Source organism: Pangasianodon hypophthalmus, chromosome 17 (genome assembly GCF_027358585.1).
Source record: "Pangasianodon hypophthalmus isolate fPanHyp1 chromosome 17, fPanHyp1.pri, whole genome shotgun sequence".
NCBI classification, from domain to species: domain Eukaryota; kingdom Metazoa; phylum Chordata; class Actinopteri; order Siluriformes; family Pangasiidae; genus Pangasianodon; species Pangasianodon hypophthalmus.
The window spans coordinates 6,070,588-6,088,240 of record NC_069726.1 but is presented as its reverse complement, the minus strand read 5'-3'; the positions used below and the strand labels follow the sequence as shown (position 1 = coordinate 6,088,240).

Below are 17,653 nucleotides of genomic sequence, written 5' to 3'. Positions count from 1 at the left end.
TGTAACAACCCTATGAAGATGTTAAGGGCAGAGTGTGGACAGAGAAAACTGGAGCAGACGTGCCTATATCGAGCATATTAACCAGTATTACCACCACAAAGTGATATTGTTTAGGGCTTCGCCTCTTACGTAATCAAAACAGCATAATAGATGTTGTGTGAAGCTCTTGCTGTGCAGTGCAGATATAAGATACCTGGATTTCTCCAAAGCATCCCCCATCCTGTAGCGCTGGAGTGTGTTCGGCAGCATTAAATCTACATACTAGTCCAGCCGAAGTCACTTTACTGTGATTGTTTCGCCATTGTGGTGACTGCTGCCGAGTAAACACTAATAAAAAGATCGTTTGATCGGCAATCGGTTCTGACAGGACCATGGCTTGTGGCTCGTGGGGGAAACGATGAAGCCTGCTATGCTCGTCACTTTGAGTTTGTGTCAAATCAGCGGGAGCTATGTTTATCGTAATTGGAGTGATTCCTCACGCAGATGTATTTCAGACAGCACACGACATAAATACACAACCATTTTGTGGGCTTTGATATCATGTTTAACAGAATGGCTTTACATTGGATCTCAAATCAAAAATGCTAAAAAATGTGGGTGCCAGTGGATGAAAGCTAGTTTTGTGTCTTAGCATTGCTAATAAACTGATGTTCATTATGAATTCTGGTGAGATTCTGGTTTCCTTAAACCAAATCCACAATTTTCATCATAACACAGTATCTGCTTACAGTTGAATATTTTTACAGTACAAACAAAACCCCAAAATGAAATTTTAATGTTACCTTTTCTTGGATGGCTGAGAATTTTTTTAATCCAGAATTTTTTAGCCTTAGACCCTATGTGCTTGGCTGTATAATAGTATTGATGAACAGAATATGTATAATGTGTATAATGTATAATAAATAATAAATGTTATGATATAAATTGTCTTTCTGGGCAGTTAATCGGAGAGGCAGCTACCTTTTCCGCATCAACCACAAATGATTGCTTGAGCTTAGAGTCAGATCACAAAAAAATGGCTGTGACTGAAAACTCAATTTCAATTGAATCGACTGAACCAGGATTGTTCACAGTTTTTGAACTGATCTCTGTTGCTTAGCAAATAGTGACCCAGTTTTGGAGAAGAGAACAGGAACACTTTCCCTATTAGCTGTTAGGGTTGTAAAGTCCTCCTGAAATGGCTTGAAAACCATGATATGATTCTGTATGTTGACGTATTTCCTTTTGAAACAGGAAGTTGGGCTTGATTTACACAACAACAGCCGATAGTGTCTGAGATACGCCACACCCTTGCCAAATCGAAACATCTCAGTGAACCAGCTAAATATGGAGAAGTGTGAGAACTGGCTTTTTTTCAACTGTGGAGGATTTCTCACTGCCGCCTTCACCCACGCCTGTCAACTTTAACGAGGATGATATCCTAGATGACAAGATGCCATGTGTTTTTGGAGTTAGGGCATACATGTTTGAGCCGAGGTCAACTATGAGAGGCGTTGATGGCGACGGAGAGCCACAGTCTCATCACCAGAAGGCATCTGAGGCTTCTGAGTGGTAGATAAAATAATATTACTGACTCCTACTGATGGAGAAGCCCCAGCAGTGTATCAAGACACGAGCGCATTCTCAATCAGTCTGAGGTAGCAAGATGTAACAAAAATGCCTGTCTCTTAGAAATGAATAAACGCCAACCATTTATTCTCAACCAAGGAATGTATTTGTATCATACTGGCGTCCATAACACAAAGGATCAGATACAAGCAAACGCCAATTTCAAGGGCAGATTCATCAGTTTTGATTTTAAGGGTACATTAAAGACTCAAGTCCTTTTCACCAGTCAGTAGGAAAGCCAGGCATTTCTTTACTCTTCCCTTAGCTGTCCTCCTTTCCTCATGACTCATGAGTGTTAGACAGCAGGCCCCCACAGTGGGAAGCGCACAGTCCAGGCCCAGGCCTCCTCCATGTGTCTTCATGTGTGTGTGTGTGTGTGTGTGTGCGTGTGTGTGAGTGTGTCATTTCTCTGTACGCAGATCGCCGGGTGCATAATTCGTGGTTCCTTGCCAATCATTTCCGGTCTGTGTTCTAGATTTGAACAGAACAAATCTGTCTACCACAATTTTTATTTTGTGTTATTTACCTACGTACTTATTTATTTTAGATGCAGTGCTGTTTGAAGAGGCAAAATTAGAAAATCAAAGGAACACAATCATCAAGCACTTTTGTTAAATGATGTTTGCCATTTGCGCAATAATAGTAAACTAAATCTTAAAAAAAAAAAATCTAAATCAGGTCATGGTTCAAAATGGCTGCCAGTACAGTTTTCGGCGATGCATTGTCCTCGTCAAGTCAAGTACGCTTAATTGTCCTCTCATTACAGACAGATGGAAGGAAATAAAGTTCGCCAGAATCATGGTGTTACATTTAACACGAAATAACATCAGATAAGAGATTAACACAGTGACAGACAGTGGAAAGACAATATATGCAATAAATACAGACAATAGACCATACAATAAACTATAAACTAGGAATTGCATTTTTTAAAATTTATTAATCAATGACACATGTTTAGGGGGGCACGGTGGCTTTGTGGTTAGCACGTTTGCTTTGCCCCTCCAGGCTGGGGTTGGGGGTTCGATTCCCACATCCGCCCTACATTCTGAGTTTGCATGTTCTCCCCTGTACTTCGGGGGTTTCTTCTGTGTACTCTGGTTTCCTCCCCCAGTCCAAAGACATGCGTTATAGGCTACTTGGCATCTCTAAATTGTTCGTAGTGTGTGTGAGATTGTGGCCTGCAGTGGGTTGGCACCCCATCCAGGGAGTCCCCTGCCTTGTGCCCCGAGGTTCAGGGATAGGCTCCAGGCTCTCCGCAGCTCTGTGTAGGATAAGCAGTACAGAAAACGGATGGACATCATGTGTTTTAACCATTTTTAGTTACATTTAGTGGTGCGGAACATCCATGAGACAAGTTTGTTCCTGTTAAAATATACAATATAGCAGCTATAAATGTTTTTTTTATCTCTTTCTTGAGGTTAATATGAAAAAAAATGCAGCTTGTCACAGAGAAACCAGAAATCACAAATTCCTCAGACTTTCTTGTGTTGGAAACCTTACTTGATTGCTACGAAGACCTGACACCTGAGTCTTCTTTCAAAAATGAATGACTAAAATTAGTTAATAAACTAAATCTCCTATCAGAAACCTTCACCGTATTAATGATTATGTTTTTCTTTGTTAAATAACAACAAACAGATCATTTTATTATTTTATTGTTTTATTATTAGCCTTAAATTAAGTAGAGCGTCTTCCACAGTATCTGCGAATGAGCTGTTACTATAGAAACGATAACATAGTAGAATGACCACGTTAATATAAACCTCTCATTTGAATGACACCTGACACTACTGTAAGAGCTGCTGTTATAGAAATTTAATCAACACCTTCTGACCAATCAGATTTGAGAATTCCACAGCACTGTGATATATTACAGTTTAACACGTGATGGTCTATGGTGTTGTGATTAGTCTCTATAGGCTCCTGTAACCATTCTATATAGTACTATTGCATTACTGATGTTTACAGCTTAAAATGGTGGTGAGATTTCCATTTTTTTTAAATATAAAAGTAAATGTTAAACATCATACACATTTATTTTTGCGTAGATTACCTTGAAATGGGATGTCCCATTTTCACAAACACTAGGCAGTGATAATTACAAATTTGAACACTAAGTATGTCTACGTTTAAGGTAACTGGAGAATTATAATTTAAGAATTACATAATAACATAAGGCAGCCATTTCTGTAACAAGAATAAATTAATAGTTACAAGAGATGCACAAAAAATACCGCTACATTCTACATTCTGTTTCCTAAATGAAACACCAAATCATAATGTGTATGAAGGGGAAAAGCCCAGAAAGTGAAGTCTTTAAAGTAATCAGAATTCACAAACTGCATCACCATGTTCTTGCATAGTAATTTTCTCTCCTGATTACTCTTACGTAAGCCCTATTCCTGTAAAAAAAAGCCCCCATTTGATGCTCAGTTTCTTAATTTGTTCCTCAGTGTGAGACTGATGATAGCTTGTCATCAAGCCAGTAACCTAACGGGTATTTATAGGCCAGCCTGCCATCTAAAGTGCAAATGCCTAGAGATCCATATGCAGAGCATTACGCGCCCGAAAGAGCTGCGTGCCTAAACTAAGTCCTCTAAAGCTGGATTTATAGTTTTGACCAGAAGGATTTCCAAACAGTAGAAGTATGGAAGGGTTCTGATGCACTCAGATGATTTGATAAGGGCTGTTGAAGCTTCTGACACATGAAATGCTCCATGTTACAGATGAATTATTAGAACTATGTTTACATTTATAGTCTTAACCTGGTCTTTTGGCTTTGTCAATACTAAATGTAATACTTAATAACTGATCTGGTTAAGATTGCACAGCATGCTTTTATCCTTTGCATGCTTTTACAAGCCTTACTGATGCAGTCACACCTATGTGATCACACTTACAGGTTTTTTGTAATGTCAGCAGAGATATATTGTATCTGTGTGACACACGATAGCTAGAAGAATAGATAGAAGATAATAGAGAAATTTACCCAAGCTGTTTATACAGTTGAGCGCAAGAATTTGCATACTAACAGAAACCCGATTTTGCTAAAGGTTTGTGTATAATTTGATAACACATCTTTTACATAAGCAAAACTTATCAGTGTCAGTGTCGGCATTGTGTGTTTGCTTAAAGCATATGCAGTTTGGGGCGTTTCTACCTAAAGGTGCAAAACACAGGATGGCGTCTAAGGAAATAGATTCATTTACCACCCACAGTGTGATTTAGTGCAGCCTGAAGGTCACTTAAAGAACCGCAATGTGTAAATGAATATGACCGAAGGGCAGGTATTTAAAATTTAAAAACCCACTTGGCAAGACCTAATAATTAGAAAGTTTATTGAAATTATGCCTTAGTACCTGAAAATAAGGTGAAAGACTTATCACCATAGTAACGCTTTATTTTGGATATTTGAACATTTAAACTCTCTATGAAATGGCGTCTGAGCTGTGATTTGATTTAATGTGAACAGTCAGAGTGGCGTTGTGTTGAACTGCTTCCCTTTTCAAAATGAATACATTCCAACCATATCTTTCTCCACCATGCGATGGTTAGGAAAGGGAATAGTGTACAGGAAGACGCACAGCCAAAAAAAAAACCACACCAACAAACCATGTATACAGCTAACAAGCTACTACTGCAGCTAGCACGCTGCTACTGTACCCCTCTGGGGGCGGGACATACGTATATGATTTTAGAGAACATTTCATTGGATAATAATGAAGTTATGCCTAGATTTCAAACAAATCCAAAACTATTGTCATATTGGTGTCTATACTAATAAGAGACAGGAACAAAAAGCTCTGAAACATCCATTTTGATTTCAGAGACACTTTAAAGAGATCTTATCCACGGAACACAAATTTGTGTCTACACTCCTATTATTCTATGTTCATACTGTAGTTTTCTGAGGCTTCTCACCTCCTTTTGATCAGTATTATAGTTGACTTGTAATTACCGATGTTTCCATTTTTTTCAGCTGCTTTGTCAGCAGAACGACTTGCGCAATTACTCTTTGAAAATCACCTACAAATTTGCCTACAAACTGCACACGCAATTCTTTAGATTGCATAAGCAAATTAGCACTCTTCACAGATGTTTCTTTATTATCACAAGTGAAAAATGGTCAAATAGTGTATGTTAAGATATTACTATTACAAGAAATTCAGTTATAAAATGTACAGTCAGGTCCATAAATATTGGGACAGTGACACAGTTTTGGTAATTTTGCCTCTGTATACCACCAAAGTGGATTTGAAATGAAGCAGTCAAGATGTGACTGAAGCGTAGACTTTCAGCTTTAATTCAAGGGGTTTAACAAAAATATTGCATTAACCATTTAGGAATTACAGCCATTTTTTACAGAGTTCCTCCATTTTCACAGGCTCAAAAGTAATGGGACAAACTAATATAATCATAAATATTAGGATTATTTTTATTACTTGGAGGTAAATCCTGGAGTCTGGACCCCATGGACATCACCAAATGCTGAGTTTCCTCCCTTGAGATGATTTGCCAGGTCTTTACTGCAGCCATCTTCAGTTGCTGCTTGTTTGTGGGTCTTTCTGCCTTCAGATTTGTCTTCAGTAAGTGAAAAGCAGCTCAGTTGGGTTGAAGTCAGGTGACTGACTCGGCCATTTAAGAACATTTAATTTCCAAGCTCTTGGGCTGCTTTCACAGTATGTTTTGGGTTGTTATCCATCTGTACTGTGAAGCGCTGTCCTATCAGTTTTGCAGCATTTGACTGAATCTGAGCAGAAAGTATAGCTCTATCCACTTCAGAATTCATCCTGCTACTTCTATCAACAGTCACATTATCAATAAACCCCAGTGACCCAGTTCCATTGGCAGCCAAACATGCCCATGCCATAACACTGCCTCCACATGTTTGACGGATGATGTGGTATGCTTTGGATCATGAGCCCTTCCTTTCCTTCTCCATACTTTTCTCTTCCCATCATTCTGGTACAAGTTAATCTTGCATCAGAACTGGTCAGGCTTTTTTTAGAGGTTTTTTAGCAAAGTCTAATCTGGCCTTTGTGTTCTTGAGTGTTACCAGCGGTTTGCATCTTGAGGTAAACCGTCTGTATTTACATTCATGAAGGTGGCTCTTGATTGTAGACTTTGACAATGATAGGCCTACCTCCTCCAGAGTGTTCTTGACTTGGCTAGATGTTGTGAAGGGGTTGTTCTTCAATAAGAAAAGAATTCTGCAATCATCCACTTTAGTTGTTTTCTGTGGTCTCCCAGGCCTTTTGGCGTTGCTGAGCTCGCCAGTGCATTCCTTCTTTTTAAGAATGTACCAAATTGTTGATTTGGCCCTCCTAAAGTTTCTGCTATCTCTCTGATAGGTCTGTTTTGGTTTTTCAGCCTAATGATGGCCTCCTTCACTTGCATCAACACCTCTTTGGACGGCATATTGAGAGTTCCCATGAACAGCTACCAAATGCAAATTCAAAAGTTGGAATCACCTCCAGACCTTTTATCTCCTTAATTTATCATGATATAAGGAGGAAACAGGCCACAGCTGGCCATGAAACTGCTTATCAGTCAATTGTCCTATTACTTTTGAGCCTGTGAAAATGGAGGAACTCTGTAAAAAATGGCTGTAATTCCTAAACGGTTAATGCAATATTTTTGTTAAACCCCTTGAATTAAAGCTGAAAGTCTACGCTTCAGTCACATCTTGACTGCTTCATTTCAAATCCACTGTGGTGGTGTACAGAGGCAAAATTACCAAAACTGTGTCACTGTCCCAATATTTATGGACCTGACTGTACATCTCTCTTTCTGAATGTGATCCAAATATTCTCCAATAATCCGCAGAGCCAATTTTTGCCTTTATAACTGCCTCAAACCCACAGGTAACACCTTCTCTGTCCTCTCAGTTGTTATATTCACTCCTTGCCAGATTGCTTGATCAATTTTTGCTTATTCTTTATGACCTGTTTGTCGAAATGTCTTTAGATCAAGTGTGGAGAGCGAGAGAGTCATGACGGGTGTTTACTTCTTTATTTCTAATGTTTTGGATTTTTATGGATAAACTGAAAACTAGAGGTAGATTTTTCATTTCTACACTCATAGAGGATTGGGGATTGCAAAATCCTTTATATTTATATTATCTTTCATTTAGCAGAAGCTCTCCAGAGTGAATTATTTAAAAAAAAAAAAAAAGTGCAAACAGCAGATCCTTGGAGAATCTGTAAGGATTCCAAACTAGAGACTATAAATACACATGTATCAGCTTTTGGCTCATGTGAGTACAGCGGTGGCTCAGTGGTTAGGGTTCTGGACTTCTGATTGGGATACTGATTCAAATGATACTATAATATTAAAGTAAAAAAAAAAAATACATAACTATAAATAAAGAGATAAATACGTAGGTCTTTAATTTATGAATGAATATAGTACACTGGGCTGGGCAAGAAGGTTCAACAACCAGAAAAAGACCAAAACTATACTCTTTATTGATTTTCACAAAACCTTAAATTGAGGCACTGACACAAAGATGAAGACGCTCCCCAGATATAAATAATATCTGTGATGCGAAGACAGAGCACGACATCACATAGCCAGATGACTTGCTGAATTTTTGTCGAGGGCACACAGATGATGTGCTACATGAGCAACTTTGTTGGACGAGGATAATAATCATATACTTGTTTGTTTTTCTTAGTCTTTTTGAATGCACTCTACTAGCTAACTAGCTTGCCATATGTTATTATGTTACTTTAGCTACCACTCTTTAACCTCGTGAGTTATGTTTCCTGGCAGCCAGAAGGTCACATTCGGCAGCACATTGGAGCGTTTTCTTGCTAGCTAATGAAATTATCAGTTGTTCACCCCTGTAACATTGAGGGACAAATTCCCAAAAGTGAAATACATTTCATTTCAAACCACACTCCACTCGTCCTTTTCTTTCCGAAGCGTTCTGCATTCAATGAAGTACAAAAAAGATTATCAGTGTTTGATGTTTGTTCATGATGTGGTTTGCAAAGGTCACGGAGTTATTAAGTGATGGCATTTAGGTGTGTTACAGATACAATCAGCTACGCATTGCTGTTTGTCACAGTAGATTTATTGTTTTGTTTTTTTTTGGGTTTTTTTTTTTTGCATGAATTTTTTTGTACGCCTTGAGCTAACCAACTTCCTGACTGAGCCAGGTTAGATCACAACCTCCATGATTACTAATTCTAAAGCATCAAGGGAAGATATTAGGTCAATTACATTTAGTGCACTAGGGATGATGTGCTAAAAATTCTTAGCCACTGCCTGAACCAAAGCTCTAGATTCTATAACCTAGATCTCAAGTACAGACACACAGCCTGTAGATTTAATCCTTGTTTCCTAAACGGTCACATTTAGGAACATTTATATTGGGTATCTCTAATACCTGTATAGGAATACATACACTATAGTGTAACACCGCCTTCCAAGCTGGTAGATTCAAAAAAGATGTTGTGATTCAAAAGAATTCTGTTGTAAAATTAATAAATTGGGATTTAAACCAGTCTGTAATTTGACAGTACTTACATAGTAAATACATAGGAACTGTCCAGTTATTAACAGTTAAATTTAAATTACTGTATACCACAGCTAGAGATGTTCCAAGTGATTAGCTCTTGTAGTATTTGTACCATATTTACTGTATTTGTGTTGCATTTGTTGATTTTTTTGCTGATCTCAGACCTGGGCCCTTATTCATCCAGTCTCTTAGAATTACTCATAATAATTGTAATAAAAGTGCTCTTTGGAACGAAATTACTCACAATTTGATTTATTAATACAGAGGATTGAGTCTTTTTCTAATGAACATATTATTGTCCAGTTTAGTGTGTAATGAATTAGAGGTTTGTGGCATTTTTACATGCTAAAGTGCAAAATACAGAGCAGAGATTTATAAAATAAAATAAAATTATTTTTGTGTGATTTCTAAAATCTGAAAATCTGACTTGGGAATGGTGATTGCACATGCAAATTAATACATCTGGAGAGCATGTATTAAATTTGCAAAAACCACACATTATGTCTCTATATCCTAAAGTGATGACAATGTAATCACTGCAGAATTGCTTTCATAATAGATATTAACCACACATTTGTACCTCTGACACCAACAGCATTTAAATAGTGAGTGTGAGAAGGTTTTCATTCACCCTACTCTATGAACAGAACATACACGTTTATTTTGCATTCACTATAACCTTTAATCAACATTGTATTGAATGTGCAGGTATATGTGTGTGTGGCTAGGTTTCGTGCAAGTCTTACACTTACGTCTTCTAATTCTACTTTACATGTCATGAAATGTACCCAAATATTCTTTGTAAATCATCCATAACGCCTACTTTCTTGCCATTGATCCCATTGCACAGGCAAATTAGCATACGTTGGGCCACACTGGGCCGAATTTACAGAAGTTGCATAAATGCTGATTTGCTTTGTATTTGCATGTATATAAATGGTAATTACCCATAAAATAGCAGGCACGTGCATGCCACAGCTGACGTGCGTTAGGCGGCACCCTCAAAACTCCATAAAAAGGCCAAGTTAACAGAGCAGAAAGCGCAAAATGGTTATTAAACAGCCAAAAAAGAGAACTTCTCTGAGGTAGAAGTTTACAAAGTAAAGTATTTTTGACTCATGTCTACATAAAAAATATTATATATCAAGCAGAGTCAAAGCACCTATAAAGGCCAAAAACATCTAGCTTATTTGTCTTAAAATGGATTTGGCTTGACTTATATATGTACTTATATATGGTGTGTGATATTTCCTTAATGCGATTTAGGCCTATATGAAACGCCGGGTCTAAAAATTTTTAGTTTGTGTGTGTGTTTGACATAAATATGCGATTTTGAACAGCGTAATCTGTATATAAAAATGCAGTATCTCATCACAAATTATAAGATTCACAGCCAGTCAGTCGAAGTTTACATTAGTTAGTCTTCTTATGCGTGAATATTCACACACAAGAGGATACGAAAGTATTTTCATGAATACCAAATTTTTTTGTGTACACATTCATACAAACGATTTATGCATAAATCTGTTCGTATCCAGCTTGATAAATGAGGCCCTTTGGGATCTTAGTAAATCATGACCTCAGCCTTACGTTATAAAACTCCTTAGGCATCATTTCAGGCATGAGTATATTTATTGAGATTTATGAATTACATTTCTTCCACGTTTTATGGCAGTCTCATGATATATTTGAAAGGTTGTGCTGATATTCGCCAGTTAGCACCACCAGCTAAGAGTATCCTTGGATGTTTTGTACTTGTGTTGTGTTAGTACTATTTTTAATAAAACGTTGCATTTTTCTAATATAACAATTTTGTTTTATTCTTGTCTTATGATTGTATTTTAAACATTGCATAGGACAGGACAAGTTTTCTCTTGTTGTTTCAAATTCACATATTCTTCAATGTTTTTTTTAAATGGTTTATTATTTCCTGCCAAGTAATAGGGAAGTAAATGTGTGAATACTATGAGGTGCTGTAGGTGCTAATGTCTGTTAGATTTCCACCACTGCATCATTGTGTCTTCCTTATTTTTTTTTACCATGTAAGTCATCTGAAGCATCTTTGTTACTGAAATATACATGCTCTGAGTCTGACTCCAGTTATTTTGCTATCTCCTAACTCACTAGGAATCGTGATTTCTTTTACTTGTATGTAATCTACTGTAGGACCACAATGACATCCCTTTCAGAATTTTCTAGCACCTATAATCAGTTTCCTACTCTGAGAGACTTGATGAGTATGCATCCAGTTCTACATTCTCTTGTGATATCATTTAATGGCAGGTTTTAGGAAGGGTAAGCTGATCGAATATCAGTGTGAATATGAGCCTGCAGCACAGAACAGGAGCTGCTTATGTCACTGGAAGCTTTAGAGGAAGAAACATGTCACACCAGTACAGGCGGTTAAAAAAAGAACCTCAGGGGGCTTGTGCAGGACACGGATTATAAATTATGAATGCTATTTTTTTTTTCAACTGCCCAAAATATTCATCCTCCCATCATCTCTGTGCCTAATAATGATCAGAAACAGATGGTTTTGTACACAAACCTGCCTATAACAAGTGTAACTAGACTGTTATAGTAATAACCAGGTAAATTAAACAAGCCTAAAGCTAAGTGATCAGTGTAGAAAGTGGTAATAATGTGACAAACCAGTAAATAACTAGTGTTATATGCTTTTCTGTTATTCTTGGATACAGTGGGGTGCAAAAGTTTATAACCCCCATTGTTATTGAATGGGAAAATGTACCTCTATTTAACCATTTTTCTACAAAATATAAATAAAAATAATTCCAAATCATAAAAAAACAATAATAATATGGGTGTATAGGCAGAGAAATAGTTTGGAAATAACCAAAAGCAAGAAATCAATAAAGTTATTTTTTGACTCGGTCACTCTGTCCAGACCTGATTAAAAATAAAGACAGTGTATAACATCTGGCAGGGTTAGAACAGATGTGTCAAGAGGAAAAAGGAGATTGGACAAGCATTCAGACAGATTTAAAACAAGTGTGTCAGTAAGAAAGTGGGCCAAATATTCCAAGAAGGTCCAAAAGTTGCACAGTGAGTACAAAAGACATTTAAGCAGGGCTCTGAATCAGTTTGTGGAACAATAATGAAAACCATCAATGAATGGAATTTTGCTAGGAACGTAAATGTAGGCTAACTAGCTGTTGCCCATTAGCTTATTATTTATGTCATACCTCCAAACTGACATTTGGATCATTACGACTCGCAAAGATTGCGAGTGTGCATGTAACATTACATGGCTTCAGTTCATGGATGAAGAAACAAGGTCAATTAAACATATTAAAAATCTTTTCTCACTTGTGAGAATGAGTGAAAATCAGCCTCTTTTGCCTTTATTCACCTGTGTTTGAAACAGAACGCGAGTTTCCTGCCCAGAAGAGCTAATATCATTACCCAGGGTTACCAGGGTTCAGCAAAATTTCCAACTCTCAAAAACCACACAAAAGATCTGGAACTAGAACAAAAAAAATTCAGGAATTTGAAAGAGGGAAACACATTGTTCTTGTACGGTAAAAAAAGTTCACTGTGGTGCACATGCATTTCTGATCTACAGACATTATTCATTCCATAATCCCTCTTTCAGTCTCCCAATCTTAATATATATATATAATTAATATAATATATCTCAATATATAGTGCCTTACAAAAGTATTCAACCCCATTAAACTCATCAGATTCATCTGAATTACAAATGACACACAGAATGTTCTAGCCAGTATTTTTTTCTTAAAGTAAATTTTCAAAGTTCTTTATTTATCAACAGATCTTTAAAAAAAATTTAAAACTGAAACTGCTGCTTGCATAAGTATTCAACCCCTTCAGAAATACCCCTTGGTCGAACCACCTTTGCTGCAGTAACAGCTTTAAGTCTGCTGGGGTAAGTTCCTAGCAGCTTTGCACGCTGTTTGGGAGATTTTCGCCCATTCTTCCTGCCAGATTTGCTCCAGGTTGTTCAGGTAGGCTGGATGTTGTTTGTTGACTGCAATTTTCAAACAGTGCTACAGATTCTCAGTGGAATTCAGATCTGGGCACTTTGCCTTGGCCACTGTAGAACATTAATCTTTTTTGTTTTTAAACTATCCTGTGAAGGTGTGGTTTCTCTTAAGCTTTAATGAAACAGGTTCTCTTGTAATATCCCTCTGTATTTTGCTCCATCCATTCTCACTTCAGTTTTGGCAAGAAGCCCAGGTTCTGAAGGATGAAAAATGTCCTCAGATTACGATGCTGCCACCACCATATTTCACTGTGTTAACTGAGATATGGCTTGTGTTAGGTTTGCACACATAGCACTTTAAAACTTGCCTGAATACAGTATCTCGGTTTCAAAATAAAACACCAAATAAAAACCCCCACATCTTCACTGGGTCACTCTTGTGCTTTCATATGGCTTTTCTTGTGCAATGGTTTCTTTCTAGCCACCCTCCCATACAATCGTCAGTTATTCAGAGCTTTTAAATGGTTGTCTGGTCCACCTTCACTTCAGTCTCAGCCACTGTACTCTGTAACTCCTTCAGAGTGACTGTTGGCCTCACTGTGGCTTCCCTTACCAGTCTCTGTCTTGTTTTTGTGCTGAGTTTTGAGGGAGGACCTTGTCTAGGTAGTGCTCGGGTAGTGTGATGCAGCTTCCACTTCTTCACTTATGATCCAGTAATGATTACTGGGATGTCCAACCTCTTAGATATACTTTTACACCCTATTCATAAGTGATAAAATTCTGTTACCTTATCTTTAACTTCCTTAGAATGCTCATTTTTTCATTCCTTTCCATCAGACTGACAGTCTCTTCAATGACAGTTCAACTGAGCAGGTTTTTGTTCAGAAAATGGGAGCTGCTTTAATGTTTTACAGGTGAAGGCCAACTATAAGTCAACTGTGTCATCATTAAGACAGTATCTTTCATCTGGAGCTTCCAGAGCCTGGGGTGTTGAATACTTCAGCTTTTGAACGACTTTTCTTTGATATACATGCTGACCAGTAAACAATTTTGACTTTGAAATTTCACTGTAAGAGAACATGAATTTGCAATAAAATTACTGGCAGAAAGAATATGTGTATTTATCATTTGTTGTTCAGACAAATCTGATAAAATCCAGGGGGATTGAGTACTTTTGCGACCCTGGAGACCCTGACATTAACTGTCCTGTCTGTTGTTCCTCCTCCACTGAAAATGTTCATGGAGTGAGTATGAGGCAGCGTGATTCCTCCCACCTGCATATAAGTTTCATGTCAATGTCTTTTTTTTTTCCTGTGAGACTGGATTGCAATGGATTCCTCTGTTAGTGCTTCTTGCAGTTCTCCTTTATGACCACTATGTGCAACAATAATAATAACACACTGCACGACCATTGCGTAATATCTGGAAAGGTGAGCAGATCAGTGGAACATCGGCTTATATCTGTCAATAGCAATAAAAAAATATATTTTTAAACATTTGTCACTCAAAAGAGGTAATTATTATTTAACAATGTATGGAATTGTGACTGAGGACTTTATGAAGATGATATTTGCTGAATGGCTGATATGCACCTATGGATGAGCCACCACAGGTTTAACGTTAGGAATGTAAAATTACTGCTTCTGATCAGAGCAAACCAACTGATTTTATAAAATTCCATTTCTGAGCCTTGGGTTTTCAGGCGAAAAATACAAACTACTGAAATGACATCATTTTGATTTTTTCCCTATCAATATCTTAACACATTTTGACCATTCCTGATAAAAGGAGCAACCATATAGATACTCAATATTTTATTGGTATAAAGTATTGTATTGTCTTTTTCATTTTGCTCTGAAAGTATGTAAACTTTTGCCCTGGACTGTACATAGCTTTTTTGCATAAATCATTTTGCATCAGAACTCAGTATAATAAAATGACACTCACTAGATGTAGTGTAGGTAAAACCAATCGAGACAGTAGACACAGAGTTCAGCGATGTTTTCCCACACATTGTAAGTGGTTTTCTTGCTCTGCCGTTATACCACAACAACCTCTGTGACTGCCTTGCTGGTTTTTGTTGTGTGATAAGACATTTCACTGCATCTTAGTTACAGTGTTGGACTGAACAACACTAACAAGGAGAACAATGCACATAAATTAGTGTCACTGGTTCTCCTGATGTCACACGAACCCACAATATGACAGTACCTTACATTCATTGTTAGACATATTAGCATAGTTTTGTAGGTGGATTTAACGGATTTTTTTTTGTGTGTGTGTGTGTGTGTCTCAGGTCTGTATGTTCTGCATCATAAATGTACTGAAGGATGAGAGTAGGTCATAATCATCATAATCATCATGTTACATGATTTGTCATTGTTAATCTAGATTTTTTTTTTTCTTTTTCTTTTTTTTTTAGTTTAAATGACATTTACAGCAACACAGAAGTGTTTTTTGTGTGTGGGTGGTCTGTTGGTCTGTTTGTGAACCCTTTTGAAATGATACCAAATATTTTTTTTTTCTGTTGCAAATTTCATGTCTCCTCTGACGATAAGTAAGCTCTGATTTAAATGCAGCTTAACTCCTTACAGTCTCAGAACCCATCATCAAACCCATATGTGTTAATTCATAGTAATTGCTGAATAATATATTTTAAGATGAATAAGTGACTGCATCTGTTTTTTTTTGTTGTTGTTTTTTTGTCTTTCAGATCACCAGAAGCTTGAACGTGAAGCTCGCATTTGTCGTCTTCTCAAGCACCCCAACATTGGTGAGTATTGTCCTCATGAACATCATGCGAATCTTTAATCACTTATCCTGAAGCAATCATCAGATCGCTTATTGCAGTGCCATTTACAAGAGTATTGTAAGAAAGAATGCACTCAGTTTAAATGTGAAGAAAGCAAAAAAGCCCATGTGCACTTTCAGCAGGTGAGAACTTGGCTGAGATATCAAAGTGGACTCCCTCGTGTACCCTAAGATTAAGCTTTGTTTCTATTTATGCAATAAGGAAAACGCATTATCAGCGATGACCGCTAAAGACCGCAGGCTTAATACTCTTTCTTTTCTCCTCTCCAGTCCGACTCCATGACAGTATATCAGAAGAAGGCTTCCACTACCTCCTGTTTGACTTGTGAGTGCATGTTCATAATGCGACATGTCATTAAAAATGCCTGCGCCGCCATATGTCCCTTTCTCTGCTGTCTGTGTTCGCCGCACGCTTCATGGCTCCTACTCATTGTTTCTGTACTCACCCACCAGCGTCCCCCCCCCTCCTTTCTCTTCCCCACTATCCTCAGCTTCCCTCGCTGTCTCCTATTCTGAAGAGCTAGTTTCCATGGAAACAGAGCCGGGCTGCCCGGCTGAAGAGAAATCCTGCAGCAGGGGCTTTCCCCCCTGAAGCCCCAGGATGACTCTTCTAGAGGATTCCCTCATCTATCCCTCTCTCTCATGCATTTATAACAACAAAAAAAAAAATTATTCCCATGTCTAAAAAACTTGCACTTCCCATGCACGACAGCTATGCTTAAATGCACGTGTGCAGGCTATTAATGATCTGTAAGCAGTGGCAAATAATAATGCTTTCCGTGCTCTTTCCTATAGGGTCACCGGTGGCGAGTTGTTTGAAGACATTGTAGCACGAGAATATTACAGCGAAGCCGATGCCAGGTAAACTGCTTTCAGAATTTTCGCCTCCCCTCTCTCTGCACATGTTTTTCTGCGCCATCTTCTATTTCACTCCTCCCAGACCCAAACCCAAGTCCTGTTCTTCTCATTCCTCATCACAGCGTTTCTCTGGCTAAAGGGTGCGTGCATTAACTTTATATGCTAATATCTAAGAATTATTCGGGGTGTTGTAGCTCGTTAGGCATTTTGAAGCAGTATTTTGACTCATAAATAGCTCATAAATTTTCAGCCATTCTCTCATAAAAGCCAGCGTGGGCGGCTGAGCTGTGTCAGTGTCTCATAGCTCATAGCGCATACACAGTAGATATCAGCTTCTGCAGGTCCCTGTGTACCCCCTTCTGTTTTTTTCCATCTTTTTCCCCACCTTTGTTTTCAGAATCTCTATTCTCTTCTCGGCTACACACACATACACACACACACACACACACATACACACACTCACACACACTCACACACACACACACATACACACACTCACACACTGCAGTCCCCTTCAGGAGAGGGACTCTAATCAATTTGACTGCGTGGGTGTATTGCAGGGGGCGTAAGACACGATGTGAGAAAAGGAGAAGGAGAGATGCCTTGAAGGAGGAGAGACTAGTCAATATGATGATAAACTGAAAATCATATTTTATGAAATACTAATCATTTTTCAATAAAAAAAAAAACTTTTCTTTTTGATTTCAGCTTTTAGAGTACAATTCATACAACAGTCTCATAACCTGTCATGGTTCAAAACAAGGAAAAACACTGTATACAGTTGCACATAGGATCTAATAAACCTTGCTTCTTTTGTGTTATTTCTTAGCCTTATGGAGAGCTATCACATGTGATTTTGTTTGTTTTTTTTCCACTATTTTCTC

The 17,653-nt window shown here is 37.8% G+C and overlaps 1 protein-coding gene across 24 annotated transcripts in view; it reads left to right on the top strand.

The window, feature by feature from the left end:
• Window positions 1-17,653, top strand: part of LOC113544821 (calcium/calmodulin-dependent protein kinase type II subunit beta) — a 69,790-nt gene that overhangs the window by 5,504 nt on the left and 46,633 nt on the right. For all 24 annotated transcript variants that reach the window (XM_053241438.1, XM_053241437.1, XM_053241439.1 and 21 more), the window contains exons 3-5: window positions 15,814-15,873; window positions 16,182-16,236; window positions 16,707-16,772. In XM_053241438.1, the coding sequence (XP_053097413.1) occupies window positions 15,814-15,873; window positions 16,182-16,236; window positions 16,707-16,772 (181 nt within the window). The remainder of the gene's footprint in view (window positions 1-15,813; window positions 15,874-16,181; window positions 16,237-16,706; window positions 16,773-17,653) is intronic.